An 11,307-nucleotide genomic window follows, 5' to 3' on the forward strand; every position below is an offset into this window, starting at 1 on the left:
CATTTAATCCAGCAGCATATGTGCAGTGCATCTAGTAAACACCTCCGTTTGGCAGCTTGACATGCCGCACATGCTGTGAAACAACACATATGTTTGCAAAAAACACTAACTTGCCATTGCTAAGCAGACTGGTGACACACTGTCAGACAAGCCCAAAACCTGATGTAACCAGATAATCCAACTACTGACCAGGCGAACTACACTTCTGAAACTTTCACAAGATTTTAATCTCTATTATGTATTGTAGTTTTTCTTTCTAACATCAGGTTAGTTTTAGTTGGCACCACAAACTGTACACTGCATCTGCCAAAAGATGAAAGGCTTAAAGCACAACAGAATTCATCAGAAACTGCTTCATTAATTCACCAAAAACACTGCAATACATGCTGTCAATGAAATATGGCATACTGCGACACAAAGGGTGCAAAGATAAGTGCAAACTCACTGCAGGAGGGGAAACTGCAGTGGGCGAATCACCTCATGCAGGGTCACAGCATCAAGAGAGTAGAAAGTAAAGCTGCAGTGTAGGAACAGAGCCACTTTGCTGCGTGTCCTCACTTTAGTCAAAGCTCAACTAAAGTTAAGTGAGTGATGCTGCAAAATGCATTAGCGCAGAAAGCCGAATGTTAATTGCGCCTAAAAAAGCAAAGACAGACGCAAATGTGTTATGAGATGCTCTGTTAATGAGACAGTCTTACCATCTTGCTTGCAAGCTCTAATCTGTTTTAAAAGGCTGTTCAACCAAGCACATCTGCACACAGCTCTGAAAGCAACTATATCTCTGAGGAAATCAAAGCCCTTTTGTTAAGTATGATCAACCATGACTTATTCTGTTATCATCACATCATAGATTCTACACTGTTAAACGGTGAAGTGCATCATCTCTGCAATGTTAAAATGTGACCCTGCCTGTGAAAAGCCAGATGAAGTCATTTATTTGTGATTTTCTACATAAAATCATCCTACGCAATGTAACGAATACTTTAGCCCTATTCGGACGGGATTGGTTTTAGGGGGGTAGAAACATTCAGAAGTGGGAGCGGCAGTGTTGTTTTCTAGCTAAAAATGGCTCTAAGGTGACGAAAACATGACGAGACGCTTTCGAGTTTTCGTTGACGAGACGAGACAGAACGAAAATGATTATAAGTCTGACGTTCACAATGCATGTCATTTCTGCCTATTTTGCGTGAAATCTGTCTGTTTTTAGCTAAAAAGTATCAGCAACGCTGCCACTTCCTATGCTTGTTTTGGGTACGCCCAGCACCCGGCTACCGCCATGCCGCGCACCAGATTTCACACAACAACAACACACCTGCGGCTGTGGCAAGTTCGCGGTGGCGGTGACGCCAATAAACGGAAACGACGAGATGATTTATGGACATACTTTCAGTATAATCAATCAGAAAGAAAAACGGAATGCATATTTTAATAGTATTAAATACACCACACTTTTTAACCTTAATTAATTTGTTAAAGACTACTTATTTTACTGAAATTGACTTAAACTTGACTTAAACTTTTTTGCGTTTTCATCGACTAAAACTTAACAAAAACCTTTTTGTGTTTTCGTCGACTAAAACTTCACAAAAACCTTTTTGTGTTTTCGTCGACTAAAACTATCTAGTTTATAAGTGACAATGTGACTAAAACAAAAAAGCATTTTCGTCCAAAAGACTAAGACTAAAACTAAAAGGGCTGCCAAAAACAACACTGGGGAGCGGTAACTCGATAACACAGCCCATTGCCTTCCTCGTCGTTACGTGCACATTATGTTGCTTCCTGATATCACATGTGCAAAACATGACGGCGACGAGAAAAACTTGAAATAGGGTCAGGGAGGAAACACTGTGTTTAATTTCGGTTTGGGGAGAACGTCAGTTTCAGAAACAATTCAGTGCCCCTGAAAAGTGATTTTGACCTTTTATAAAGTCTATGTTGTGGTATGAAGGAACTAACTTGCCACTAAATGCAAGTAAATACTTATTTAAGGGCTTCTATTTTTTTTTAAAGAGTAACTAAACCCTAAACCAACTTTTTTTAGTTAATGATCTGTAAGAATGGGGCTTTATTAGTGCTGTTCATTGATTTTAGTAACTTTTTTGACATTTGGATGTAAAGTGTTTCAATACTACAATATATGGTGTAAAAACGTCTGAGTGCTGCCCTCTTCAGGTTGAACGGTGGCTACTGCAGTTGAATTTTCCTATTGGATGTTGGGTCCAAAAAATGACTCGTGACGTAAGCAGGTTCAAGCTCACCACGCCCTCGTTACGATCTCACCACATGCTTGGTACGAGCTTAGATCGTCCCCTCTATCTCTGTTGGGATCTGCCCACTTTTCTTGCATTTTTCAAATATTGCCAGTGGGTGGAATCAGGCTCTGAACAGGGGTTTAGTTACGCTTTAAATTGCGCAAAATTACTGGAAATGACAAAATCTACGTGAATATTTACAGCTGGTCCATTAGCACGGGATTAATTTTTGCCTGAGGTAATTTCTCTGGACCTTTTTACAGAAGGTAAAAGTCGCCGTAATCTTTAATGACATTGTCTGTAATGATAACTAGAGCATTCGAACGGGACTAAAATCACTGCAGTGTTTCCCATACATTGATTTATTTGTGGTGGCCCACCACAGAATCAACACTGGCCCCCACAAATAGAATCTCAATGATTCCTATTTACATTTTTATTTCACTATTAAACTACTTAATTCGGCTTAAAATATAATTTGATATATGATACAGATCAAATACAGATACAGATCAAAGAGTAGAAGTGAAACATATTTCAAGTGCCAACACAGATCAAATCCAAACACGACATGATGACATCACATATATGCTAATTAGCGGGTGACATCATCACCACCACAGTCTCCTCAAAATCCTGTGGGAAACACTGCACTGAGAAGCTCTAATAAAAAATGGCTTTACCCCACCTCCCTATGTAAAACTAATCCCGTCCGAATAGAACTTTTGTCATAAAATACCCTTGACATCTTAAATATTGACTAAGGCCATGTCAAAGATTGACATTAAAGTAAAATCAGTGATTGAAATTAACATTTGATAATGCTCCTAGTCCTAATCTCAAATATTGGTGTATACACCAAAGCTTTTAAACGTGTCTAAAACGCCAGGCAGACGCCAACTGTGGGCGCTTGCCAGCGTTTTTTCAGCTAAGCACTTTGGTTGCTACTTCTGTTTTGTTTATTTATCGTTAAACAATGCGATCGTTGGTTGTTGTAATATTTGTTCGCCCATCCTCCACTGTGATTGGACAGCTACTGTAAGTCAAAAGTGACATTGACAAACTGAGCATTTCAACATTTTTCAACTATGAACGGCGAGCAATTGAAAACATATGCCGGCCACAGGCATAAACGCCTTTGTGTACACGACCCCTTAGGGGCCAATAACACCAAATGCATTTTAAATGCCTGGAAACTCATGGAGCGCCGTGCTGCATTTATTCTTGATCACTTTAAAAAAAAAAGAAGTAAAAAAAAAAGAAGTGTGGTTTTATATTGCTAGGAACCACTGAGCAAGCTGTTCTGTCAATAAAATATTGAAGTGTGAGCGCTCTTTTGCTGTTGACTGTCATATAAGCAGAAACTTAAAAAAGAGGGCGCTGGTTCAATCCCCTGTTCCACCGGACCAAGTGTCGAGGTGTCCTTGAGCAAGACACCTAACCCCAGTTGCTCCCGACGAGCTGGCTGGCGCCTTGCATGGCTGACACCGCCGTCGGTGTACAGTATGAATGTGGGAGTGAATGGGTGAATGTGAGGCAAATTGTAAAGCGTTTTAGATGGCCATAGGTATGTTAAAAAAGCGCTATAAATGCAGTCCATTTACCATGAGTGACTGCAGTCCGGTTGTTCCAAGCAACTGTAAACTTCTGTCACTACAACGAAAGGTCCGCCTCTGCCCTCATTCAGTTGGACAATGGAAAAACACATATGATGTTGAGCGCTTTCCGCTCAGAGTGCTCCTGTAAAAGACGCATGGTGCTAGAGGCAGTCAAAGCGCGCATAACGCTCACTGCTCATAAAAAAATCATTAAATCATTAAAGCGCTTGCCATATTTATATATTATAAATATTCTTTATTATCATGAAAATACCTGAAAAGGTTTGAAGAACAGCAATAGAAATATATCCTTAAGCCATTTCCTGGAGCTGTGTGTCATAGCTGTGTGTGTAATGGATTTTCGTCTGCAGCACATTTGGAGTTTCTGCACGAGAGCGCCCTCTGGCTTTTGGATGTAGCGGCATTTCACCGTAATTCATTGAGAACAAGCGTGTCGCACAAGTCCTGAAAAGTGAAGCCAAAATGACTTGATTGCCCCCCAGTGACTGGTTCATAAACCCCACCTCCCTCATGTTATTCAATGGGAGACCAACTAAACAATTTAATTACACTTCAGTTATCTTTTTCCCGAAGCTGGTTTCTGTCATTTCCTGTAGTTTTTATCACGCTGATGTAAATTTAAATGTTTGTTTTTAAAATAAGTTCATTTTTAGTTAGTTATTTAAAGGAATAGTCTACTCATTTTCCATATTAAAATATGTTATTACCTTAACTAAGAATTGTTGATACATCCCTCTATCATCTGTGTGCGTGCACGTAAGCGCTGGAGAGCGCTGCAGCGCTTCGATAGCATTTAGCTTAGCCCCATTCATTCAATGGTACCATTTAGAGATAAAGTTAGAAGTGACCAAACACATCAACGTTTTTCCTATTTAAGACGAGTAGTTATACGAGCAAGTTTGGTGGTACAAAATAAAACGTAGAGCTTTTCTAAGCGGATTTAAAAGAGGAAGTTCTTCGACTCGCCTGAAAAGTCCACTCCCCTTCTCCCTCTCATAATGGGAGAGGGAGGGTGTTACTGCGCCGAGTCGAAGTACTCCCAAAAGTGCTATTACGCCATAAAATATAGTTCCTCCTCTATCGTGAGACCGAGGGTGGGGTCTACATTTCGCGGCTTTACTTCCTGCTCACTACTGCGCAGGACTGGTCCCAAAATGGCTACTGCACAGACTCAAGACCCAAGATGTCAGCGCCATATGGGCACATTGCCGGCTTCACTTTTCACCAATGGAAGAGAGCGAACAGGCGTCGTCCATCTTTTTTTACAGTCTATGATTGAGAAGCATCATCAGCCGACCGATAGGAGCATTCCTAATCAAAAACAGATTACTATTATTTTTGTATTTGTACTTTTTTATTGTCTCCCTTAGGAGAAATTTGTCTTAGGCAAACAAACAAACAAAGAAAAATCCAAATCCTAAACAACATACATCACAACACCAATAAGAAACTAACATTTTACTCTCCTCCACACAACTTTCATTGCATATTGCTCAATAATTCAATTGATAATTGAATTAAATACATTTGTACCTATTCAGCTTACAAGTTACTTAAGGCATCAGCTCATACTCCTTATATACCAGCCAATGTATCTGAATTAAAACATTAACACAGACTTATATAAATCAGCTGTCTAAAAAGCACCATCTGTCTATAACAACAAAACTCAACCTACTGTAGTTAAAACAGCCAATTATGCTTTATGAGCTAGGGTGTGCAAAACCACACATTTTCAAAAATCCCTGTATAATTGAGGTCACAGGTTCATATGACCCTGATCAGATGCATTTATTAGGGGATGTTAACATAATGCACGTACATTGCATTCGAAATCTACACAGCGCTACGCACAGCACAGCATGCAGAGGTTTTAAGATGCATTTTTAAAGCCTCTCAATTTGTAATGTGACAACCAGTCTCAAAGCATGGGTCTGATGGGATGATATGTGACGCAACATCCAGTCTGTCTGAATCTGGAAACGCTCTTCTCCTCAACTGAAAGAACATGGTACTAGAAAATGCAAGGTAATGGCTTTGATTCCCAGGGAACACAAATAATAAATAAAATTTGGATGAACTACATACATTTATTTAAAGATGTGAGTTTGCATGTCAACCCTCTGACATCTGATAAATTCAATGAATAAAAAATTTTTTAAAAAAACGGAATCAGGAATTGTCTGCAAATGCAGACGAGACACGAGAGCCAAACTGCATCATTACAGACGTTCATGAAAGGCTGTCATTCTCTCTCTCACAGGACCGCAGGGTAGCAGCGAGTCTGTCGCTGCCTCTCGTGCACGGCTATTTTTAGCACAGCGCTCTATCCAAATCATTGTGCAAGTTCGCTAGTACACAATCATTATGAAGGGTATCTGATATCTGCAGTGAATTGTTTCATTTGTAATGGAGTGAGTGTCAGGTGGATTCTAACAAGTTTATGTACACCTAAGGCTACATGAGCACAGGTAAGATGATGTTGTATTGCTTGTCTCGGGAGTGCTGTCGCGAATGGAAACAACATCTTGAATTGGCTAAAATACGATATAGATATCAAGCTGGTCTCCACCTGTTGATACAGTGAGATTAAAATGCTCTCATCTTACACCCAATTAAGAGAAACGAGCAAATGGTTTTACATTCCAAACATTAAGTACGGAGAACACGCACACTGTGTAATATCCACATATTTAATTTCATATCTATTGATAATATTAGGTTATTTTAGACTAAATGTATTACTTGCATTAGTTGTTTTACAAAACATAAATGTAATCCATGTTTTTGGAGGACCCCAATAAGTACATAATTTGGATGTACTTAGAGTAATGCTCTACCTGCCGAGCTACAGGTACACCATTTTGAGTCAAAGGAACAAACATGAATTAACTCATCAGATCAGAAGCGCATTAGGACCTAAAGTCGGGGATGGAGGTAGATCTAAATTTGTATACCAGTGGGCCACAGGACTCTGTTTATCAAGGTAAAAACATAAAAACACTAAAATCATTACAAAACACAAACTTTTAAACCATCTAGACGTTTTAACAGCTATGCATTTGGCAGACGCTTTTATCCAAAGCAACTTACAGTGGGTTCGAACCCATGACCTTTTGAGCCACGAATAAACTTAACCTAACAAGCAGACATCTTTAAATTAAGAATATGGTTGTACTCCCATTCAGGAAACAGCTATTCACTAACACATACCAAGGCACAACAGCCTTGAAGTCTATATGCAGAGTAAGGCTACAGTTTAATCATTTGCTTTGTCTTGCGGCACGACTCACAAGCCGCTTGTTAATGCTTTCAACAGGAATAGAAAGCACGAAATGCCGTGGGTGAATTACAAGGTTTGGTGGTAAAAATAGACCATAACTTTCTCTGGAAATAAAATAAAGCGAAAAACAAGAACACATGAAAACTATGGTAAATACAACACTCTGTCTGCCGTGAGCTGATGCTTGATCATCCGAGTCTTTCCATTTGACATCCAAAAAATGACTTAGCAATGAAATGTTGTCATGATAGCTTCAATCAAACCAACTATGTAGACAAATCAGTGAACAGTATAAACAAAACGGGAAAAAATACATTTCTCATTTAAATGTAAAGCACATGTGCTCCACAATAAAAAAAACAACATCTTGACTGAGGTGACGTTAATTGGTTTGGCAAAAAAACAAGCAAACCTGCAATTCAATCTCGCAACTGTGAACAACACAATCAGTATTCCCTGTTTTTATCCTCGCCTAGACCGAAGCCAAGAAAACAAGCTTATTGAGGTCCGAGAACGCACAAATGCTGCTTACTTATCAGCCAATAAAAGGTCACTTCCTGAGTGTCCAACACTAAATATTTATTAATGAAGAACAGAGACTTCTGCATGTAGAGAGCAACATACATGCAACATTCAGCTCCTTGTATGAAACAATATACGTATTCGCTCCATTGCATGTAAAGGTCTGTTTTAAATCGAGCTTTACCAGCCTTTGGCAAAATCTGACTTGCTGTTCATTCCAAAATTTTACAATAGTATGCTTTGCATCCTTGTAACCTCAGCTTCCAGGGAGCCCTATTTTTGAGAAAGGCAAAGCAGATGGGTTGAGCACACACTGAAATGAATTTTGTGCAGGGGAAAATAGCATCTCTTTGAAGTTTCAAGAACATGTAAAGCTACTTGAGACAAACATGGCATGATGGTGTTCAATTAAATTTAAAGGTCCACAAGGCCCTTTAGGGTAAGTCTGTTCAATTACAGTGGCTGAAACAATAAAATACATGAATATTGATGAACAACCTACTTAATATTCATAACCTAACCGTTTGTGACATCATAATATATAACGGTCCCATTACTATAAAACAAAGTGTGTATGCCAAAACTGTCAATAACATTTGAAATAAACACAGACTTTATTTCTGTTTTTTGGTCAAAGCAAACTAAGGCGGCTGAATTTCACAATGCACAATTACATTTTACATTTATGCGTACTTTTTATGCATTAACTAACTTTAACTTACAGTGAAGGTACATGTATACATTTGAAGAGCTCAAAAGCAAAAATTAGATAATGTTATTGACCAAATGCTTTTGCACATATTATACGTTCATCAAATACGTTTGCCTTAAATCTGCTTCATCCCGGCCTCAGGCCACTCAGAATTTTTTCTTTTTTTTGGCAGAATCCGTTAAACACAACATTCAGCTTTTTCAGCAAAGTCCTCTAAGTGCACATAAGGGTTTGTGCACACCAAAACTTTTAAACGCTGCTCAAAACGCCTGGAGGACGCCGAATGCCAGCTGTTTTTTTAGCTGAGTGCCAGCTTTCTTCAGCTGAGCGCTTTGGTAGCTGTGATACTTTAGCTGTGAGCCGGTTGGTTGATGTGGTAATGCCCCAACCCTCCTCCACTGTGATTGGACAGCCGTGTGAGGACTGACATTGACGAGCTGAGCTTTTTACCCATAGTTGAATATTTTTCAACTCCCGGTGCTTAGCTCAGCACTAAGCGGGGAAAGAAAACCGCTAGAGCTTCCATTGGAAACAATTGAAAACATGCGCCGGCTGCGGGCGTAAAAGCTTTGGTGTGCACGCCCCCTAAAAGCTACAAAGGTTTTACACAGTAAATACCCTTTATTCAGAAAGGATAGTGAATATAGAGAGTTTTTTTAGAAGTTGAGATTTTTCCAAAAAGCTTAAATGCACAAGAGGCAAAAAGGCAAGTGTTAAATTTGTTAAATACCATTATGATTAAAGTGATATTCATGAAAATAAGGCATTCATTTCTGACTAAAAACTTTTTTATTGCCATTAAATTTAAATTATTAAACCTAAACATAAGAGCCTGAGAAAAATTGCTCATTTACAAGAAAACAGAGGGGTTTGCATTTCTGAACTCTTGATTTAATCAGTATGCACATGCATGAGATGTCACAAAAAAACTTCTTCCTTTTGTATTTCTAAGAAATGGCTGGGTGTATTTTAACCTCCTGAACTTTAAAGTACTATACAAATAATTAACAGTCAAGTTACTAACTGATTTCTTATTGAGCTTTGCATTGGGGTACTAATGTAAACATAAACTACTGAGAAAACACTCCTACAATAAATATGCCTGGAATATTCCATATATAAATGAACCCAATTACATACTGTGCTTGTTTATATGCACAGTTACCATGCAGTTTTGATGAACTTTTTGTGAATCTGTTGTAAAGTAGATACGTCAATTTATGTCTGTCTAAATTACCAAACTCTTTGATGTGATGTTGATACAGTATGACGCATTTTAAATGACCCACTGGGCATGCAATCATGCATACTTAGCAAAAAAAACAACAGTTCTAGCTCAGGGACTAAGAAACTCAATAGTGTTTTGGAAAAAAGTACTAGTACTAAACCTAAACTAGATAACACAATCACCACTACAAAAACCAACTTCCCACATTTCTCACACAATAATGAAATTCTCATTTGATCTAGAAATAAACTATAGAGGCAATAAAATGTATGCATAGGGAGATTATAAACTGTCTTGTTACCACCACCCAACATATAGAAAGTTCTCTACTCACATTAAAAAAACGCACAACTGTCACACAAAGATCAGAGAGAGCCTCATTATTTCAGACCTTCAGCATGTGTATGTGTGAACTCAGATGCCACATGCTGAGATCTGAAGATGTTAACAGTAAAAAAATGATCAACAGAAGGTTTAAACATACAGACAGGATCAATCTTAAGCATGTACACAAAGAAACCGTATCACTGTCTTAGAGGATATATCATAGACTCAAACAACACTTGTGTGAGGTGAGTCCTAGTGAGTCCACAAATGCACAACCTAGAATGTAAACATTACATTGAGAGCTGACCAGTGAGAATGCATCATGAGAAGCAAACTATGCAATGTGGTCCTCTTCACACATGAATGACAAAATGACATATGAAGCGTGCATTATAGACGTGACTGGACTGAATCTGAAGTTCCTCCCAGTTTTAAGTTTCATTCAATCCTCATAAAAGCAGGAAACAACGAAGATTTGGCCAAGCAAAGTCTCAAACTAAGATGAAATATCCTGAAAGATGACTCAAGCATACATTCCATTACAAGTCTAATAGAAACAAATGTTAAGATCAGGTACAGTCAGGATACAAGAAGGAACATACATATTAAACATTGACTTTCCTTCTAATTCAAATGATTAATACATCTTTACATATTCACAAACCACTACAAAAAATATATTACGTCATGTATCCATAAACATCTTGAAAATAAGAAGTCTTTATAAACTGAAGTTATCAAACTTGTTTGGTTGAAAGCAAGAACATGCACGAGCTGTCTAGAAACAAGTAAGCTGTCTATCAAAACAGGATTTGGGGCATCAAATGTGCTTCGATTTGAACCCTTAAAACCCCAAACACGTTGTCTAGGTAAAAAACTTAACTATACAGTGAGAGACGACCGTTGACCATCACGCGCATTCCAACAGATTGACGCGCAAAGTGAACGGAGCAAACTGACTGACTCCAACCCCAAACATTTCCCATTCAAACAAACATGCAGATATCGCTTACCTTTTCCTCTGCTCTCTTTAGACATGCTGTCCAATTTGCTTTTTTAAATGCCTGGCGTGTGTTTGATATTAGTTTGGACAGTATGCACGTCTCTTCTCTCCGTCCTTGTCTGTGCGCGCGGGGAGGCTGGACGCGCGAGCAGCGATTTAAAACGTACGGGTGTCTCGTGACGAAGGATACCGTGAAAATGACATGACAGTGTGGAAGTATCCATAAACGCTTAGGTGAATCCTTGTGCTGAAGTAAACAGAGACTTTGCCGTTGTCCTCTCTCCTCCTGTTGAGCTCGAGGTCTGATGCTCGACTGCCTCCAGTGGCTCTGCTCGAGCCCTTGTGATACAACGTTGCAATG

General features: G+C 38.8%; 1 protein-coding gene across 4 annotated transcripts in view; it reads right to left on the minus strand.

Moving 5' to 3' along the window:
- The window catches only part of pitpnm3 (PITPNM family member 3), a 127,167-nt gene extending 115,860 nt beyond the window's left edge, over positions 1–11,307 (minus strand). For all 4 annotated transcript variants that reach the window (XM_055196648.2, XM_055196647.2, XM_055196646.2 and 1 more), the window contains exon 1: positions 10,957–11,307. In XM_055196648.2, the coding sequence (XP_055052623.2) occupies positions 10,957–10,981 (25 nt within the window). In that variant the 5' untranslated portion in view covers positions 10,982–11,307. The remainder of the gene's footprint in view (positions 1–10,956) is intronic.

The sequence above is a fragment of the Misgurnus anguillicaudatus genome, chromosome 24 (assembly GCF_027580225.2).
Source record: "Misgurnus anguillicaudatus chromosome 24, ASM2758022v2, whole genome shotgun sequence".
NCBI classification, from domain to species: Eukaryota; Metazoa; Chordata; class Actinopteri; order Cypriniformes; family Cobitidae; genus Misgurnus; species Misgurnus anguillicaudatus.